This window comes from Athene cunicularia, assembly GCF_003259725.1.
Source record: "Athene cunicularia isolate RWA chromosome 2 unlocalized genomic scaffold, athCun1 chr2_part1, whole genome shotgun sequence".
NCBI classification, from domain to species: domain Eukaryota; kingdom Metazoa; phylum Chordata; class Aves; order Strigiformes; family Strigidae; genus Athene; species Athene cunicularia.
This window is the reverse complement of record NW_020799095.1, coordinates 19,049,747-19,071,135: the sequence shown is the minus strand read 5'-3', so window position 1 is coordinate 19,071,135 and position 21,389 is coordinate 19,049,747. Positions and strand designations below refer to the sequence as shown.

General features: G+C 36.5%; 1 protein-coding gene across 2 annotated transcripts in view; it reads left to right on the top strand.

Annotated features, from left to right (window-relative positions):
• The window catches only part of SP4 (Sp4 transcription factor), a 26,471-nt gene extending 12,771 nt beyond the window's left edge, over window positions 1–13,700 (top strand). For both annotated transcript variants that reach the window (XM_026842628.1, XM_026842627.1), the window contains exons 4-6: window positions 8,406–8,634; window positions 8,871–9,070; window positions 10,151–13,700. In XM_026842628.1, coding sequence (XP_026698429.1) covers window positions 8,406–8,634; window positions 8,871–9,070; window positions 10,151–10,398 — 677 coding nt within the window. In that variant the 3' untranslated portion in view covers window positions 10,399–13,700. The remainder of the gene's footprint in view (window positions 1–8,405; window positions 8,635–8,870; window positions 9,071–10,150) is intronic.
• Window positions 13,701–21,389: the final 7,689 nt, after the last annotated feature.

Here is a 21,389-nt window from a genome sequence, read left to right as displayed (position 1 = left end):
TTTTTTTTTTTTTTTTTTTTTTTTTTTTTTTTTTTTGGGGGGGAGGGTGGGATGGTTTTTTTTTTGTTACAGTTTGTCAGGTGTTGAGCTCCTCTAGTAAGACAAGTTTCTAGTTCTATCCCTATTTCAGAGTTAAGGGAAAGAGTTGGAAAAAAGACCCGGGTCACGTTCTGTTGTAGCTATCAGCTGTAGAAGAACCTAAGAGTTGGGGTGGGGTGATCAGGTAGAGGGAGAAGTTCCATAAAAATAAACTTTAAAACCTCATTTTCTTATATCTACTAGTTTCAGTGCAGTGCATCTAACACTCTGCAGCGTAGTTGGCACTCGAGCTTTCAGTTATCTACTCTAAGGTTCAGTATGCAGGGAACTGCTTGTGTTCATTTGCAGAGAAGTGTTCCTGAACATTCATCCTAAATACACTTCTCTTTTTGACTGTTTTTTTCAGTGATGCTGAAAATCAGGGTTCTTTGAAAGGGCCTCTTGCCTTAACAGTAGTATAACAAGTTATTTTTCTGATTCCAATTCTATCTTTAGAATGCCTAATAAATTTGACTACGTTTTCATTCCGTCTGAAGCCACAGCATTCATAACAACCAGAGGCATTGCCTTGCTTTGACTGAAACCTCTAGTTGGTTTTGCAAGACTAGACTTTGTGAGACTGTAGCTCTGTGGTTGATTGTTGTTGTTGTATTTCTGTGTTGTATTTGTGGTAGCTCTTTAATCAAAGATACTACCAGCTGGGAAAACTTCTGTCTCAAAGTACCAAAGCAATGTCAGGTTGTCCTAAAGCACTTGAGCAAAGCCTTACGTTTTTGAAAAATCATTAAAGTACCTTCATGAAACTTTGGGGGAATTGTTTTGTCTCTGTGTTACCAGTAAGATTCTTGCATAGAAGGAGGAAGACTTCAGGTTTTTTGAAGGTGTTTAAAACCCTCAAGCTTTCTTTTTACTGTCTTTAAATCTCATGTTTAAGTGGTATTTTTCACAAAACTTAAGCTTAATTAGGATGCTGTTCAGTAATTTTTGAACAGACTGACACATTTGATATAGAAAGCTTTTGGAGGAGAGGATAACAAGCTCTTACAAATCTTATCAAAATTGACAACAGACAGAAGATCAAAAGTTAGAAACTCTCTGCAGTGCCCCTTGTAGGAGGTAGAAAAGCAGATGTCTAGTTGGTGTTGCAGTTTGCCCTGGAAGCTTTCTGCTTTTAGTAGCACCTGAACACAATGTTGTGGTGTGCTGCCTAAATTTCCTGCAGTAATTGGGTGGATCTCCAAACTGATCTTCTCTACAGAATGTGTTGGTCCCTTATGTCAGCCCTTGTTTCTGTTCTGGGGAGTTCTTCTGTCAAGTATTGTTTCTTCATAAATCTTTATAAACCACTGCTTCAGGGTAGAAGAGAGGGCAGAATTGTCTGTATACCATTTAAGTAGCACTGAATCACATAGCTTTCTGTGTAAATGCTGAAATTCAGTGTTGTCTTCACATATATTTAATTTTAAGATATGATTTCATTTTTTAGCACAAAACCTCCTTTATAGTAGATTTTGGTTGGAAAAAAAAGATCTCTGACTATAAACTATTGCCACAGATATTTTTAAATTTTAAAATCTTGGCTATATTTTAAAGTATTCTCTTTTATATATATATTGTTATAAATAAATAGTCTTATAAAATACATATAATTTAATTTATATATGTTTACATATATTTAATTGTGGAAAAAGAATATTAAAGGATGTTTGCAAGCTGACTTGTTGCATGTAGGGGAAGGGGACCTGAGAAACCTCTTTTCCCCCATTGCTTTGCTTCAGTAAGTTGTTTGAATGAGTGAGTTGCTGATGCTTGCAGAGCTTTGGAACTCTGCAGACTGTCATTTACTTAGTTGTCCTGTAGTAATATACAGTGGATTATGAATGTCAGTTGCAAACTTCTCTTTAATTTTTTGGAATATGTGGTTGAACAATTTTATTTTTTGCAACATTAGCTGCTTTGGCTCTAGGTACATTTTGCAGAGTGTTTCTCAGATTTTGCAGCAAGATGCACGCTACTGAGATAACTCTCTGTCATTAATGCTGTCATCTTTTTGACAAGCTGAATGCTGGTTGCACAACAGCAACAGGAAATCTATCAAATTGTTCTGGGGAACTGAGTACCAGAAACTAGAAGTGTCCTTGTCTTAGCCTTAAATTTCTCTTCGAATATCCATTTTTCTGAAGTTTGACTCCTATGATTTCTGTGGATCATTAGAATTAAGTCCTTTTCTTCCCTTTCTGCCCTATTTGCCTCAAAGAGTAGTTTTTCATGCTCGTCACTTCTGGTGAATAAGGATAGGAATGCAGGTGCAATACATAGTAAAAGGAAACTTGTTTTGACTTACGATGGATGGCTAATCCTAATAACCGTGGTCTTCAGTGGTCAGTTGCTCTGTAGAAAAGTACTTCCTAGGTACCATGCTAAATCATCCAGGTGGTGTTACGGGAGTTATTTTGCAAATTAGCTTGAAGCCTAAAATTGAGACAGGTGTGTATATATATTATTTGGCTTCATAGTAATTACTTAAAATCGTTGAGTTTTCTTGCATGACTGTGTTACAGACTCGTGTAGGAGAAAACGTGTGTGAGTGGTAACAGCTAAGATGCAGTTTTACTGCAAAATTGGAAAGCGAGATGCTGAGGAACAAAAGGATGTAAAATCCTTTATCTTGATAATCTTTTATCTTGTGTTAATAAGTGATGTCTTAAATGCTTAAATGGGAAACATTAGTGACTAAAATCATACAGGTTCCTCTGAGAAGCTTTAAAAATTCCTATAATGTTATGCTTAATTACATTCATTCATAATCATATACACTATTGCAGTGAGTTAGAATCTTATTGCCCTTGATTTGCAAAATAAATACCATATCAGGTTACCTTGTTGTTTGCATGTGGTCCTGTGGTCAAAGAAATGGTCACTATCCAAAAGAAAAAGAGAATTTAGACCCGAGTGAAAATTTAAATGCAATGGAGTAGTTGGTATCAGTGTTATTTTGTACACTAATGTTTTGTTGTAACCTGACAGCATGCTCAATAAAGTTCAGTCATACACAAGTTCAGTGATGCTTTTGTTAATTAAGAATGTTTCACAGTTTCAGAAAATCACTAATCAAAGAAATCATGGGAACCTGAGAAAAACTTACCTTATAAAACAGGTGCAAATGTGTGGCGACTACTTTGACAACTCATACAGAATAACATAGATGAACTGAAGTGTGACTTTGTTTCCTCATGTAGTGATTTGTTAGATCTCTTTCTGAAATCTGTTGAAACATAAGAGCTCTTGTTACTGAAAGGTTTTATTATGAATGGTGAAGTATAGTGATATCGGGTCTTGTGGTTTGGAGTATGTTCGGAAGAAACGATGTCAAGTGATCTCATGACTGTAGCAGAATTTGTGGAAGGCTTTAAATGGTATTTTAATGCCCCTAGTAAGAAGTCATATAGAATATTTTTAAGAGGTCTTTTTTTCTCCATCTAGAACATGTCCAGACATCATTTTGTTCCTGTATGGATAACATGATCTCAGCCACCTGTTTTTAGAATAAGCATGGTTTGTTTCAAATAAAAAGCTAATTTGTATCTGGATCCTCTCTGTTAAAAAAACCCCTTATTTTTATAAACTTTAGAAGTTGCCTGATTTGATTTTGTAGGCTACTGAAACACTCATATCAACAGTTAAGTTTTCTCAGTATCTTTTCTTCATTAAACTTCATTTGAAAAATAATGAAATTCCTTATCTTCCCTGAATAAGTGATGTATAAGTTAAAGCACGTAGTGATCCATAGTGGATTCTAGTATCTAGTTTAAAAAAAAAAAATCATAATCCCATACAACTCATGACTATAGCAGGCTCATTTTGAGATTTAGACAAGGGCATGTTCTGTCACCTGTTTTGTGAAAGTTTTCTGATTTTTCTTCAAGAGAAAAGATTTTCCAATTGGTCTAAAATATATTATTTTTACTCTCAAAGAACAAGAATAAGAATTTTATGTTTAATGGTGTTAAAATGAGCAGGGATTTTTTTTTTTTTTCTATCCTGTATACTACTAGTGGGCTAGCTTGTTGAGATGCTCTTTCAGCAGTTCAAAACAAAAATTAAGTCCAGGAAGTACATTCTTGAACTTCCTGGTGTTTTCTGGTAACTATGTAAATCTCTGGCAAAGAGTATTTATCGGATGTGTGCTTCCTTCAGTTACTCTTTACCTCAAAAAGTAGAGATTTGCTTATTTAATATTGTGGCCTGGATCTTTAAATAAGGCTATTTGTGTGATATTTTGAGAGTTTCAGAACATTCTGTTCTGAATTTAGTAAGTAGAATCCAAGGGAAGAGAGTTTAAAATAACAACTCTGTGAGATTAATTTAAAGAAGAAAATCAACATTCACATTAGAAAATGTAATAACTTTGTTAATGCCGTCTAAAGAACAGTCATTTAATTACTGTTTAACTGAAGCCATACAGATAATGTAATTGTCTTCCTGAACAACCTTACTTTTGGCATTTTCTCTTTCATATTTTTATTGTCACCTTTACAGTTATTGTGAAGAATTTCTACTCAAATGTATCATTATATTATGTTTAATAAATAGATTAAGGTTGTAGCTCAGTAGTGTGTATCCTGTACTCTAAGATATGTGTGGCACTCACATGGAAGGGGAGAGAAGTTCAGAGCAGACTAAGTATGTGTCAGCAGTGGTACTTGATATTCTGAAGAAGAAAAGTATCAAAAGACCCTGGTGTGGTTGGTCTTTTCATGACTTACAGACTGCAAGTTGGTTTGTATCAAATCAGCATGACATACTGGATTTTTAGAACTGCTGAAAAGGCTTCCCCATAAATGTGAATTGGTCAGATCCAGCAAAAGTTATGTACTGAACATTCATCACTGCAACACTAGTCACAGAGTGGAAAAAAGGAGTTGTCATCCTCAGGGTTCAAGTGTTTCAATTGACATCTTGGAAAGCTTTGGTCTGGGAGCTTGGGGAGGAAGTTGCACTGAAATTTTAATATCAATTTCAAGAAAATTAGAAAGGGAAAATTGAGAGAATATTATGCTCTTCAGATATGTTCTGACCACAGATTGCTTAGGTCACAGGATGTTTTTTGCTTAAATAGAACTTCGTGACACAGATGGAGTCATCCCTCTAACAGACTGTAACATCAAAAGATAATTCTTATTAATGTACTTGAAAATGTGTCTGATAGTGAAAATAGCATAAGAGGCTGCAGTAGGTGTGGCTATAAGATATGTTACATCTTTAACTTTGCAGTGACCATTCATAGACTCATCATTTGTAGTGTTGTTCTGTGAATTTAAAGGAGTTTGCATCTTGGGTACATTTAACAGAGTGAGTGGTCTGTATACTGAGAAAGACTACAAGCTGACCAATTTCTTTCTGTTAATTTATTTACCTCTGGTTAACCAAAAACTGAAGCAAGTTTCAACACAAGCAATTGCATTATCATGTTAAGATGAGCATTATATATAACAAAAATGATCAGCCTTTTTTCACTGTCACTATTCATAGCACTCAGTCTGCACTTCAGCAGTTTACAAGCCTGGCAAGGAATTGCCCCTGGACTAGCACTTTCTTTGGAAGCTCTTGTGTCCTCTTCTGCCACTGTTAGACTAAATTACTAGATACTACTATTTGCATTCATACCAAAATGTTCTCCTTGCCCTATCGTATGTCCCTTAAGGATTCTTATGAGTACTTTTCGTTCCCATTAGAAGATGGGAAATAAATTTATTTCCAGTACATTGGTATTCTGAAAAAAAAAGACTTTCTTCTATCCTAGACATATGGAGGCTCTGCACTCAAGATTAACCCTGTAATTGTTTTTCTACGATTCCTCTGCTCCAAATACCAGACTACTTTTAGATTTTGTTGTTGTTGTTGTTTTACTGTCTGTCCAACAGCTAGTGGGATTCAGACTTCTTTTCTGGGTTTGTCCTTATTCTTTTCAGAGAAGCGAAAGTACTCAGCGTCTGTCAATATTTGTGGCCTGCTTAATAAAACAAGAAATTAATGTTGTTTCATATCTAAGCAGATCAGGTGTTAAGTTCCAAGTGGAAACCAAGAGAGATAGCTGGGAAAACTTAGTGCTTCTGGTGAAAATAACCTGGTACTGACCTAGCACAAGACAGATTTATTCTCTTTCCTGTAGCCAACAGTGGCCCATTAGAGGACAGTCAAATCACTTTGGGAGGTTCTCTCTAGATAATGTTCTTTAGTCCTAAGCTATCTGCATGTATGTGGTGCTTGTTAGGTTTCATCTATTGCTGTTATGGTCTTGTGCAAGATATATATTGCTCCTCATCAGTCATATGAATGAAGTAGTCATTATCCCATGCTGTGTCATATATGAACTCACTTGATAGCTAGGCAGTTTAGACTTGAGAGAGTGTTTTTCTCAGTCTTTTGCCCATTGTTGGTGTCTGTTACAGATACATGGGAAGCAAGTTGCAGTACCTGCTTGAATCTCTCTGAATCCTGTTACCTCCAAGGGATTTCTAAGTTTTAAATTAATGCTTCAATATTAAGCACTTTAAATCTTAAACTATTATAGTCTATTCTAAGGAATTCTAGTTGGTCATTACACTCAGTAAGTAGGTAGTATTTTCTCTTATTTCCCATTTGTATGAAGGCACTGAATTTTTGAAAATGGCAGCATCTAATGATATTTTTTTCCCATTCCTGTTATTGGCAGGACTGGTATTCAATGTTGTCAGATTGTGGCTGGAAGTCATATCTATGTGTCAGATTTAATTTGTGACATTATTTTCTTAGACTGTATAGTACTAACTTTTTTAGCAAATGTAATATTACCCTGCTGCTCAATAAACTACGCTTCTTACCTATATTGGAGTAATCTTTATTTTACTTTAATATCAAGATGGTGATCCTGATTTCCTTTGATCAAGAAAGCCAGTGAGATCAATGAACTTTTGCAATGAAACTAAGTTCTTAATTCCTCAAGTCAATCTTAGAATTCAATTTGATTCTGTCAAGCTGCTTTCCAGTCTTCTTGAAAACATACTCCCTTCTGAAAAACAAAATCATAGAATATCTAGAGTTGGCAGGGATTCATAAGAATCGTTCAGTCCAACTCCTTGCTCCTCACAGGTCTACCTAAACTAAATCATATAACTGAGAGCGTTGTCCGGAAGTTCCTTGAACTCTGACAGGCTTGGTGCCATTATCACCTCCCTGGGCAGCCTGTTCTAGTAACCCACCACCCTCTCAGTGAAGAACCTTTTCCTAATGTTCAACTTGAACTTCTGACGCAGCTTCATTCCATTTCCATGTGTCCTGTCGCTGGTCACCAGGGACAGGAGATCAGCATCTTCCCCTCCGTTTCCCCCCTTGAGGAAGTTGTAGACTGCGATGAGGTCACCCCTCAGCCTTTTCTTCTCCAGGCTGAACAAACCAAGTGACCCCAGCCACTCCTTGTACATCTTGTCCTCAAGACCTTTCACCAGCTTGGTTGCCCACCTCTGGACACACTCTAAGAGTTTGATGTCCTTCTTTTATTGAGGCACCCAAAACCTCACACAGTACTCGAGGTGGGGATGCACCAGTGCAGTGTAGAGTGGGACAATCCCTCCCTCAACTGGTGAGCTGTGCTGTGCTGCACCCCAGACATGGTTGGCCCTTTTGGCTGCTAGGGCACACTGTTGGCTCATATTCAGCTTGCCATCAACCCAGATCCCCTCCTTCTGCAGGGCTGCTCTCCAGCCTCTCATCACCTAGTTTGTACGTATAACCAGAATTACCCCATCCCAAGTGGAGAATCCTGGAAAAAAAACCCACAAATCCAACAAAACTCTGGTATGCTAGCTTGTTCAAGTCTAGTCCTACAGCATTTATTTCTCTTTGTGACACTTCCTTTGTGGCTCAGTTTTGATTCAGGACAGATTGCGGAAGTGACAATTCTGTATTGTGCCATACAGCAACTTTTAAAATTAACTAATTGTAGTTTTCTGAATGTAGATATGCTTTCAAAGGTTATTAGAAAGATGTTAGGCAGCAATAGGTTTCACAATATCTCTGTGTAAGATTTTGTTTAATGGTCTCTCATTTATCTCAGCTTTTTAAAAAAACCCACTTTAAACTAGTTCACATTTCTTAGTATCAGTAATTTGCAGTCTTGTACTGTTCTAATAACAAATTATATTAAACAGGGCTATCTAAGCTAGCAGGTAAGTACTCTGGTAGTGCTTCAGGAAAATGTCTGCATTTAATATCTGGTTTGTGGCTTCCCTTTAGGTGGATTTTTGTTCTATAAAACGTAAGTGAAATGCTGATATGATTTTTATGAAATGACTAATAAAATGTACAAACACTTTCTTATTTTACAGGTCAACAGCAAGGACAGGATGGAGTAAAAGTACAGCAAGCCACTATAGCTCCTGTTACTGTAGCAGTAGGTGGCATTGCTAATGCAGCAATTGGTGCTGTTAGCCCTGATCAGATAACACAAGTGCAGCTGCAACAAGCTCAACAAGCTTCTGACCAGGAAGTGCAACCTGGCAAGAGATTGAGAAGAGTTGCCTGCTCATGTCCTAATTGCAGAGAAGGAGAAGGAAGGTAAATGTAAATTTTATCAGTATGTATTTAGGCATCTTATCACAACTTGCCTCATTTGGGCATAAGATTTTTTTTATATTGCCTACATTTTTAATGTTTTCTATTAGAAAGTATATTTATATATTTCTTTTCAGACAGAGGATTATATTTGTCTCTATTAGCATGAAATATTTTTCCTAATATCTAATTATATTTTAGAACTTAATTACTTACCTGTTTAAATTTGATCTTTTTAGAGGCAGCAATGAGCCAGGAAAAAAGAAACAACATATCTGTCATATTGAAGGATGTGGAAAAGTTTATGGCAAGACATCTCATCTTCGAGCGCATCTGCGCTGGCATACCGGTGAAAGACCATTTATATGCAACTGGATCTTTTGTGGCAAGCGATTTACAAGGAGTGATGAGTTACAAAGACATAGAAGAACCCACACAGGTTGGTCAGCCCTCTGTGTATGCATAGTACAGCAAGTCAGAATTATAATGGCCATGGTTAAACAGTGATATCAAAGTTCTAGGATCTCTGAAAACTACTTTTAAATGTAAATAAAGTAACTTTAAAACAGAGGAAGTGGTAGATTTTAGTTTTCATCAATTCAAGCTGACTGGTATCAAATAAATAAAATTAGATCTGTTCAAACTGTTCTTCTGTACCTATGCTTGAAAAAGATGACCTTTTCATCACAGATAGCTGATGTACATTAGCTAGTGCCTGCTCTAAATTTGACAGATTAGATCAGGCATGTAGGATTGGCCATGGATCAGGGTCATCACTTCTCACTTGGATTAGCTCAGTCCTTACGAAATTTATTAACCTAGTCCATACATCAGATTTAGTCTTCTTGAAGTTTCTTTAAGTTCCAAGTGTGAACTGATATAGCAAGTTCTCTTAACAGTTCAGGTTGGAAAGGTGGACCTTCTAGAAAATGAAAATTTTATCAGTCCTCATGTTTCTAGCCCCAAGGAGGTGTCCCTTCCCTCCCCCTCCAATTTATAGCATCAGAAGATAGGACTTGAAGTCTAAGCACTAATTATGTTTGAACAGTGACAGGACTTTTTAGTATGTTGAATTTATCTTTCTTGACATAGATTTCATACATCCTCATGGAGCTTTGGGATTCACGCTTCCAAATTCCCTTCTCATCACTGTAATCTAAATAGCATTTTTTTAAGAATATTTGTTACCAAGTCGTTCTTTCAGGGTTCTTACGTCTCCTACTCTGTTAGGTTTATGGAAGTTTATGAAAATTTTCCTGTGACCTGAAATTCAAACTTCTCACCAGATAATCACAGCATAGAAATACTTGTTGAGAACATTTTAGCAGTGAAGAGTAGATTGCCAAAAGCCTGTGACTGAACAGAACACACCTGGAAATCAGACAGGTAGAAAAGAAAACATTATATCCTTTTAAAGACACTTCAAATGTTGACTAGAAAAGGGTCAGATTCAAATGATCAAGCAGTGTTCCATGCTTCTTTTCAGTAACATTTTGGTTTTGTTCTTCTTTTAAAAAAGGTGAAAAGAGATTTGAGTGCCCAGAATGTTCTAAAAGGTTTATGCGAAGTGACCATCTCTCGAAACATGTCAAAACTCATCAGAACAAGAAGGGTGGTGGAACAGCCCTTGCTATTGTTACCTCAGGAGAACTGGACTCTTCAGTTACTGAGGTTCTTGGTTCTCCAAGAATTGTCACTGTTGCTGCCATTTCTCAAGATTCAAACCCAGCAACCCCTAATGTTTCAACAAACATGGAAGAATTCTGAAAGGATCATTTATGTGGACGCCTAGTGCTGCACTTAAGTTTACATACCTTTCAGGATATGGAAGTGGGCTGGTAAAGTGGATTACAGAGCAGGAAATCATGCTTTCAGTCGTGACTTCTGTAAGTGTTCCAGGTTGGAGGGTCAGCATGGGAAGTGTACACCGGTGCAACAAGACAAAAATTTCAAAAATACAAACAGCGCAAATTGATGTACTGGATAAACAGATGGGGGAATATTATTTCCATACTGTACTTTTTTAGTTATATGTCTGTATATCATGTAATGATTTTAAATGAACTTCCCCCCCCCCTTGTATATGTTAATGTGTTTATAAAATCAGATAATATCGCTGTAAACCAGGGTGGACCTTGACTAGGATTAATATAATTTCATGAAGGTACTTTGTTTTTAAAATAAATTTGTAATAGTTTCATGAGAACATCATTTTCCCATAAGGCACAGCAAAACTGAATACAGATTGAACAGCAGTGGAAATATTTTGAGTTTTTCTGAGTCCATAGAGCATGTCAGTTGATTTTGGCCGTCTTTTCTCAAGTTTTGGAATTACTCAAATAGCAGCTGGATGATGCATGCTGTGAAGTGGTTCTGAGATGGACCTCAGTTAATTTTGACCACTACATTATAGTAGTGTGTATAAATGACAATCAGTAAGTTCTAATTCCTCTCTTTGTTTGGAGAGCTAAGATTACGTAGAATTAGTATATACAGTAGGAAAGATAAAACCATAGAAAGATATTAACATAAGATTTTACAAAAGTAATGGTATCTTTATGTAGGATGAAAAATGAATATGGCAACTTTTGTGTCAACTTTTGGTATATCATTTCATTATATTTTAAAATATTTGTGGTCCATTTCTAACTCGTAGGTAACATGAATTATAAAAACTCAGTTTTAAGCATTTAAATGTTTTTATTTTGTTAGAATTCATGGAAATTAATCAGACAATTGAGTGTTGTAGCTCATTCTCCAGTATCTTCTCTCTGTAAATACTAGTTTATTATATTGTGGTTAATGTGCTGAGTTCTTTATGCTTTGACTTAATAGCCAAAGAAAAGAATTAATTATCACATTTTAACCAAAAAAAAGGTATAAAAAGTAAACATTTTCTCTCTTTTCCCTTAAATATTACTGTCTTTATTTTCTCTTTGAGGATTATATGTGGGCTGGTAATAAGTATCTGTTACCTATCAAATCTTACATTGAGCCTCCAACCACAAAGCAAACTGGGGAAAGAGGAATATAGTTATCTTTGTACTACACAGTTTTTGATTTCAAAGGTTTGGTTACATTTTCAGATGTGCCAGTTTAATAGGGATATAGAGGAAATGAAAAACAGCAACAACAAAAACAAACTGCATTTTCTATGTGAAAACTCCATTATGTACAAGGAGGAAAGATGGCCAAATATTTCATACTCAGGATTTTTAATTACTTCCCATGGGTATAAATGTAACCTTTTACACATAACAGTCACTTGGTAGTAATTCTCATGACCAGTTTTTAAAAAAATTTATACACCAAAATATTTTTTGATGTAACTAAATGAAGTACAGTGCAAGAAGGATAAGGTGGGTTTTTTTTCCCTGAAAATTACAAAAGAAAGAATGTGTCTGGTAGCTGTTAGTATGAGAGACAAAACAGATACCTTGTGCATTCCCTCACGAAACATATACTTCTCATCTGAATATTTTATCAATCTTGTGGTGTTTTCTGTATTTTTGAAGCAAGAGGAATACCAATCATTGTTTACACTGTGTACACTTTAGGCCAGCCCTTTGTAGCAAAATACTAAGCTGAAGGTATTTTATACTTTCAGTTTACATAAAAAGCTTTGAGATTAAAGAAAAACAATTTTACACTGTGGTTATAAATTTCAAGTTTCTTAAAGCTTTTGTAGACTTGTAACAGAGTCTTTAAATTTTAGTTGAGTTTTGTACATTATTTTGTATATTTTATTTAAAGTACTCTTAACTGATGTATCTGGATTTAAAACATCAGAATCAATTAGATGTTACATTTAATACAGATGAACATTAGGTAGTATTAACTGTTAATTTTATTATATAGGAAATGAAACATCAAATATATATTTTATCATTAAGCTTCACAATCAGTGCTATAAATTTCTTTATGCAAAGAAGAACTTTCCTAATGTTAATACCATGTTTCCTACAAGTTAACAAATTTTGTAAACAAATTCTGCACAACCATTTCATATATAATTTTTTCATGCATACATATGTATGCAGATAGGAAACTGAAGTCATTTTTAATCTGCAATGAATCCCTATTATAGATGTATCAAAATCTAAATCTGGTTGGCTTCATAGCATCTCAAGTACATTAACTTGTGTTAGCAGGTGCACATTTTACCACTGGAATTAGAAACATTTTGACAGTCTGTTCTGCATACCATTCTGAATCCACTTTTCTGTCTTAAAAGGATCGTAAATTTCAATGTCCTTTATTTGACTCAGTGGGATATAGCTGTTGTAAGTAATAGGGCACAGATGTGCAGTAGTATCTCGTTTAATGGCATTTCACTGTTCATTCCCTTTGCCACCATTAAAAATTTTGCTTTATTGTAAGTATCAGTGCAAAGTGTATTTACCATGGTAGAACTCCAGTGTTAGAATAGTTTTTTTCTTAAAATATACTTTCTTTGGTTAGGTTTGTGTATGTGTTGCCGATTACATTAGAAATTGGTGTTAAGTCATTATTTATCACATTCTTTCACGAGAGCAGTAATAAAAGTGTGTAATCTAGGAGAAAAAGTTAATTTGTCAAAGTTAAGTAAGCATGATGTTTAGGTCCTATTTTTCAATTTTATAACTGTTTTATTGCAACAATATTTGTATTTAAGTCTTCATTTTAATGCCTTGTGGTGTTTTTTTATGCATGTCACTGAATTGTCATCCCGCAAGAATTGATGTGCAGCATAGGGTATTAAATCTACATAATGATTTTGAAACAGAAAAATAGTTGATGGTAAAAATGTAAATGTTTTGCAAAAATTCCTTATAAAAAGTTTTGTAGTAATATTTCACTTGTAAATTTTTCTAAAAAAAATGGAAAAGGAAAAAAATGAGAGTAACATTTCCCCACATCTAGAATTTAGAAATTAATTCTGCCAGCAAAGCCTGTAAGGCATTAATTTGACACTTTTACAATGATGATTTGTATAATTTTTTGGTGGGTTTGGAACTAAAACCATGTACAAGTTGTTGCCTGCAATAACATTTTGCAAGTAACCTATTAAAATTCCCTTGAGTTTAAAAGGTTTCTTCATTTAATTACTTACAATATAAAGCAGCAATAAATTATGTTTGAGTGATAATCTGTTCATCAAGAAGAACACTAGAAAGCAAATGCTTCTCAATGGGGAAAGGTTGGCAGCAGCTTCTGGATTTGTGTAATTAAGACCTGTACTTGCTGGTCAGCGTTTCCCAACTGGCAGACTCCCAGCAGGGAATTAAACCAGCAGATTCTAGCTCAGCATGAATTCTGTGGGATTTGTTCAGCTCTTGCGAATGGAAGTTACAGTTATTCCTGAACATACCAAGGGAATAACCAAAGTAAAAACTTGCCGAAGGTAAGGATTATGTGTACACACACACATATGCACACACACACACAAATAAATAAATATAGTTAAAAAAAAAAAAAAGTTCTGTTTGAGACAGAGAGAAATAATAGTATTGTCACTATTATATTGCAGATGGGGACTGAATAGAACGAATAAATGGAAACCTGAAAGTACTGACTTCAACTCATAGAAAATATACTGAGCTTTTCTTAGTGAAATGTAAACAGGCTTCTGCATTGTGTTGTACTAAAATAACTTTGGTGTACTAAATTGCTAATTATAATGGTATACTAATTTTTTTTAATACTAAAAGAATTGTTGTGATAAGCCTTCCTCTGCTTTTGCAGTGAGCAAGTAGGAGTATTTCACAAAGGAAGAAATAAATATAGAATCACAGAATCATTTAGGTTGGCATAGACCCTTAAGATGATTGAGTCCAACTGTAAACCTAGCACTGCCAAGTTCACCACTAAACCATGTCCCTAAGTGCCGCTTCTACATGCAAGATGACCACTTGCTTGTTCCATCTTCCAAATGAAGATGGAATTTAAAATTTGTGGTTTCTAGCTTTGTACTGCAAGACAGAATCATCTTTCCTGATTGAGACCTAAAATCACTTACCTTTATTGTACGTTTGATGCAATACCTGTTTAGGTCTCATTAACCTCTGTTTAAATGCCATGATTGTAATGTCAAACAAACTTATGTCATAATTCGGAGTAACTGCATCTGACCAACTAATAGGTCTTTACTGGCCAATTCTTTAGGGTTGTGGCACCAGCATTTTTATCGTTAATAAATACAGGTGGTTTTGAAGCAATATCTAGATTTTTGATACGACAGTAGTCTTCCACTTACACAGCCACCATTGTACAAGAACAGAAAAAACGCAACAAAATCTGACGTAAGGACATTAGGATGAATATCCATGTTGCATTTTACCCTCTTTGTCCTTTAAATGTGATCATTCCACTCTGTGAAACATAAAGCATTATACTGAATTGAGTCATTTTCTCTGGAACTTTAGATTTGGTACCATTGCTATAATTTTCTAAAATTATGTTTTATATTTATTCCATTAGCTTAATTTTGTGTCCAGCTAGACAGCAAGTACCAGTGTGATTTTTCTATGTGTAATATTCATATTTGATTCATCTTGAACTTCCTACTGCTGCCTTCACTTATACATGTTTTTCATGTCCCTGCTTCCCATTCCTTTCCCTAGAGCTACTTGCATAATTTCTCAATATCCAGAAGCTTGTCAATACACATGGATGTACTGTAGGGACCAACAGCTAGCATACACTGTCTTTGCTCCCTAGAATAGCTTTTATAGGGACAGGACAGCAAGATAACTTTTCTAGCAGAGCCCCTTCACTCTGAAAACGGTTAAACCTTGTTACCTGCAGCTAGACTGGTGATGTAATCAAATGATGTGAATGTCACTAAAGGCACTTCCTTCAGCTCAGCTAGAGAGCAAACCACTGTGGGTGGGGGATTTGCCTCCATGTGCCTATTCTGTAACACAAGACGTTTACCATTAGCAGAAAAGTTGAGAGGCCCCTCATTTTGCCATGGAATTGTTTGTCCCTTCTCCAGAAGCATTTGGGATAGCAGATTCATAGCTTGCAAAGGATTTTAAAGTTTCTGATATTTGGGAATTGTTCAAGTGAAATGTTTCTTCAAATCATTCCACTAACGTTGCTGAGGTATTTTTCTGTCTCGTTTTATTTTAGTTTGTTGGGTGGTTTTTTTTAGCAAAGATGGAAAATTACCTACTTCTAAATCGCCAGATCAAGGAACATATGCATTTCATTGACTTACAGGAGCAGCGGTATGCAAGGTAAGATTCATAATACGTAGATTCCAAGCTTTGCCTATCATTTATGCTTTTTATTTATGGGAAATGCCTAGCCTTGAACGATTTAATAATTTCTTATAATAAAGGTTTTCTAGCACAACTTTTTCATTAAAAAAAAAAAAAAAAAAGTCAACCTTTAGAATTTTCCCTTTCTGTTCTAAAATGGAGTGCATTGGAGACCATAAATATTAACAGGTTTCTTTACCAGCAATGTATTTTACAGAATTTCTAGAATTTTTCACTTTCTTGCATGTCCCCTATGCTGTATCCTAGCCGAGCTTTCCATTAAGACCTCTCTTGCTGCATTCTCAAATTCTATAGCTTTTTATGTTAATAATCTCCTGCTTCCTGCTAAAACTGTTGCAAAAACACATGGACAGGACAAAAGTAGTACTCTGTGTCAAATATTTATATTGGAAAACTGTTTTGGAAAGTATTTGAGTTGACTGAGGTCTCTGTTCTATCCCCACATATTATGGAAGCATAGTCCAGGGTAGAGTTTAAAATAGAGTAGAAATTTGCAGGGCAGGAGGTGTTTCTCAAAAAATGTTTGTACTACTGGTCTGAAATTCTGTTAAGTGTTAATTTTGAAGCTGTTTTAAGTTCAGTGCATAGCTTTCTGTCACTTGTATATAATTTAAAAGAAAGTCTTGTGTTAAATTCCAGGAAGAACCCAATTTCAAAGCTGGCTGGCCTTTTGGTGTTGATACGTTTGTCAAAGTTTTGAAAGATATTTAAAATAACTAAAGACAAGTATTAGGAGAAGCATGCTCTGTAGACCTAGATGTTCTCAGATTTTTTAAAAAATGTAATTGAATTAATAAGGTATTGATCTACTTTCATAATTCAATTTACTATCTTAAACTACTGCTGATGGGTAAGGTGTGTGTCTACTAAGTGATGCATACGCATCTTTCAGGAGTCACTTGAAAGATTTTTTTGAGTTTATCCATCAACGAGTATATAAGACACTATCCTCTTTGTAACTCCTTTTAGTCAGTTCTACGTCAGTCTTAGCAATACACATCCACTGCTTACAGTTTTAAAAATCTAAGGAACTAGCACAAAAAATTAACCAGGTAGTTAGAACAAAGACAAGAAAGTGAAAGCCAAACCAAGTGAATTAACTTTTTCTAGGTCCATCTTTTACCTTGTTACAATTTTTACTTAGGCATGCCAGATTTTCATCTTCTTTTGCAAGTTCCTACCAGGAATCTTCCATAACTAGATGTGGAAGAATATTTATTTAAAGGAAAAAGGGTAGCTCGTGCATAAACGGAACTCTGGTTGGTGTACCTTTCCCCCGCTAAAGTCTTGGGTTTTTATTGACAGCTGTCATTAAAGCTTACTGATTCTGGTAAATCAGTAAGCTAAACTAAAGGGAAACTAAAGTAAACTAAAGGGAAAAGAAGTCAAAATCATTGAAGGAGGCAAGACTTACTTGAAAGTGGGATGAGAAGGATGATAAAATATCTAATTAGCAGAAAAAAAGAGTTATGTAAAAGAGTAAGTTGCAAAACAGGAAACTAAAGAACAGGAACAAACCTGAATGGGATCTAAAATGATAATAGAGAGGTAGGAAAAGCAGTAATTTCCATTTTGAACTAGAAGGGGGTGGAGAATAGGTAGGATTGTCCCTTTGCAAGTACACATTTTTTAAATGCTTTTGACTTTTGAAACAACACTGGTCATGCACACTACGCAGGCAGCTGCTTCTTGTATTGACGAGCAGCAGAAGTCACTGAGTACTCAGTAGACTCCCTACTAAAAGTTCTTTAAAAGTGGAAATCCCTTGTTAGTGTTGATTTTTCTAAACTGGTGGATTTGCAGGCACACTGGCATACCTTAAAAGTAGAGTCCCCTGGGAGCTGTGCATGGACATAGTAAATGTCAGTCATTCTGGATCTGTTACCATCTGTTTACATTAAGGCAAGCAATCAATTTTTACAGGCTGTCATAAACCAGAAAGATTTTCCTACTGATACAGAAAAAAATTCATTTTCTCTCAGCTTGTTTTCTCCTCTTTTATAGCAGCATGAAACTACACAGAAATCAAGTTGATAACCTTGATGGAATAAAAATATTCTGGTTTAAATGGTAAGAGTTTGAGACACAAAATAGCAATACATTTAAGCTCCTGCTCTTAAATATGGGCAGAACTGGGTTTTCACTGTCTTCCAACATCAACTTACTGAAAAAGTTCAAATGATGTAATTCAGATGTATTATGGTCAATGTGGCTTTTGCATTAAACACAATCCACACTTCTACATTAACATTTATAAATTTAACTTCTCTTGAACTAAATGCCTGAAAGCCTTTTCTGAAATGAACATTGCAACCTTTGGTTAGCCTTCGTTTTTTACGCTTTAAGATTTCAAAACCAGTTTTCCATTGTGGATTGCCTAGAAACCACTTCGATTGCTATTTATTGCTATTTAGCCAGTACCAATGAGTGATTGCACTTTTGTTCTTCCTTTAGTTATGGCTGTTCAATAGCCTCTATGTTCTGTTGGTTTTAGCACAGTAGTCCGTTACCACATGGTTAGAATAAAATTTCTTAGTCTTTTAAGAACACTAGTCTGTATTAGATTGTTATCTGATTAATTGGTGGTAGCCAAGTGATCACCTAGTAGTGTGCATGTGAAGAGTAGAGAACTGGAAAGCAATGGAGTACGTAACAAACCAATGCGTAAAGAGGCATTACCTGCAAAAATGCTAAATTTAATACACAGAAAGCCATACGGTGAAAAAAGTTGGCTGAGACAACTATTTATTGCAACCAACCCCTGCCAGCTGGTCAGCAATGATATGTTGAGGAAAATCAAAACTGAAATTTACTGGGAAAAATGATAACAGGTTTCAAATGTGTCACAAGTTCATAGATGGAATTTTGGGGGATTGTCATATTGAAGGAATGAAAATACATGTATCACGATAATCTGTATGAATCCCTTCATTTAAATGACTTCACAGAATGTTCCATGTAATCCCTCAGCTGAGCTAGCTAGCCAAAGCCTTCCACAAAGATTCTATAAACAGGAGTTTATAATAAGGATCAGAAAATGATTTTCTGAAGGTGCCCACCCTTTACATTTCAAGAGCAAAAGCTTCTATTCAACTATTTAATTGAGATTTTAGGGATCAATATCTATTTCATGTACATCTAGTCAACTCCCACTCATGTCCCTCTAGATTTAAGATTATGATTTCAAATTACGGTTGAATTTCTGTTACTTATCTGTTAACTGTCCTTCTGACTGGCCAACTAAGAGATTCAAATAGCCACTCTGTGTACCTTGCTGAATGTGTCTTTTCAGCTACAGCTGCAACAGCTAATGACAAAATTTACGTTGACTGCTAGAAGACCTTCTGTTTTTCTGAATATTTGAGATAAAATGTAAAGAAGCAAAAGAATTATCAGGAAAGAATAAGGCAAATTTAACCTGAGGACAATTTATGTCAGTCACCTCAGTAAGATATTTATGGTCAATCTTTAGGATTTTTAGCCCTCATTTAATGGTAGAATGATTTTATTTTCTTTAAAGAATAGTGCACTCAGTTTTCCCCCAAGAATGTGGCAAAATTACTTGTCATAGATAGATAGATAGATAGATAGATAGATAGATAGATAGATAGATAGATAGATAGATAGACAGATGAATGAATGAATGAGACTCTTTCACCAGTGCCCATTTAAGTTTGTAGACTGCTCTGGATGTGACCCTTCAAAAGGCAGGTTGGTTTGTCTGCAGGGAAGCTTTGAAAAACCCCTGCACTTATAACAGGACAGCTATTTTCTCTGGTACTCTGTGATCCCAGAAAAGAGGTAGATCAAGCCTGGCAGTGAGGAGCAATATTGCACAGATTGATGGCTCCAAAGAGCAAGTGAAGTTAAAAGAAAACAATTCTTTTTCTGTTTTCTTGAGAGAGGGGAAAGTGCTCTAAAAGTTGGTTGCGTGCTAAATGTTGACCAAATGAAGCATGAAAAGCAAACGGATGGCAATGTCGAGAGCGCAAAACTCCAAGCCCTAGCAACAGTGCTGAACTCCGGCTGGCCCCGTCCGAGGGGTAAGTAATCCCCTTTTCTAAGAATATAAGGACAAAGGTGCTCACAGAAAAGAAACTAGGGGAAGAAATGTAATGTCCCTGTGCTGCAGAAGAATGAAAGAAAAATTCATCAAGGAGCACTACAGTTTCTTGTACGAAGTGAGGAGGCAAGCCAGCTCCAAAGGTCTGTCGGGCAGCAGCCTGGCACCCAGTGGATTGCTGTCACTAGGCATTATCTTGCTATTTGTGCTCAACTTTCAAAAGAGCTTTACATGGGCCGAGCAGGTCTCTGCACAGTCAGAGCTTTGCCCACCTATAGGTGCTTGTTTCTAGGGTATGTTGGTAGTAGAGCTCAATTCACACTTTTTTTTTTTTTTTTCCCTAGATGCAACCTATTTTTCTTGGAAAAAATCTCTGTGATCGCAGAGGTCTTCTAGATGCCCATATCTAAATGCACATCTTTTATAAGGATGTTGTTGCATTAGTCACATGGGGGAAAATAATTTTTTCTGAGATGAGCAGCCATCTACAGAGGTGCTCCCCAGCTTGGCTGACCACCATGGACTGATATAGTGTGAGTGCCGAACTGAAGAAGCCTCAGGGAGAAACCTGTCACACACCAAATGAGACTGGCATTCTTTAGAGCTGACGTAGTGGATGTTTTTCCTCAAACATCTACAGGTTTTCTGCTTTCACTGGCTTGAAAACATATATTCTGCAAATACCTGTATTTTGCTTGTGCTTAATCAGATACAATTAGGCAGCTCTAGCAGCTATAAAGTTGGGAAGACAGGCAGTAGTGATCTGTTCCCTCCAAAAAAAAACAAAACAAAACAAAAAAAACAAACAAAAAAACCAAACCCACAAAGCAAGGAGCATTAAATCGCGGTTGGAAGTATTTGTTATGCAGTGAGTGTAACTTCGGAAAGCACCTGTCCTCACACCGCTGCCTAAGAGGCAGTGTCATTTCTCACTACCTGAAATTTAACAAAGTCCTGCCCAAATAAAATCACGGGAGCCGCACCGCTTCCTTCCGAGCCCTGGTCCCGGTGTGCCCCCGGCAGGACACGTCCCGGGGGCTGCGGTGGCCCCGAAGGGGCACCGCACATTTGTGGTCCGCTTTTTTTCTGACAGCGTCCATCCGGCGGGCCGTCCTAGCATCCCCAGGACACGCAGGGGAGCAAGTTCGGGCAGGCACCGAACAGTTAATTTGTGGCAGTTTTGTAAACGTTTGCGAAGGGGAATGCTGAGACCGGGACCCGCATTTCATACATGCCCGGTGGCGGTGGGGAGAGGGCTGACGTTGAGGTGCTGCTCCATAAGGGATGCTGCAGACGATCACGGGTTCCTCCGAATCCGGCCGCGCCGCCGGTGCCCTCCTCCCCTTCCTCCCGCCCCCGGCGGGGGCTCCGCCGCCCGCCCCCGGGGCTGCCGCAGGGAGCAGCGCCCGCCCCCGAGCTCCGCGACCGCC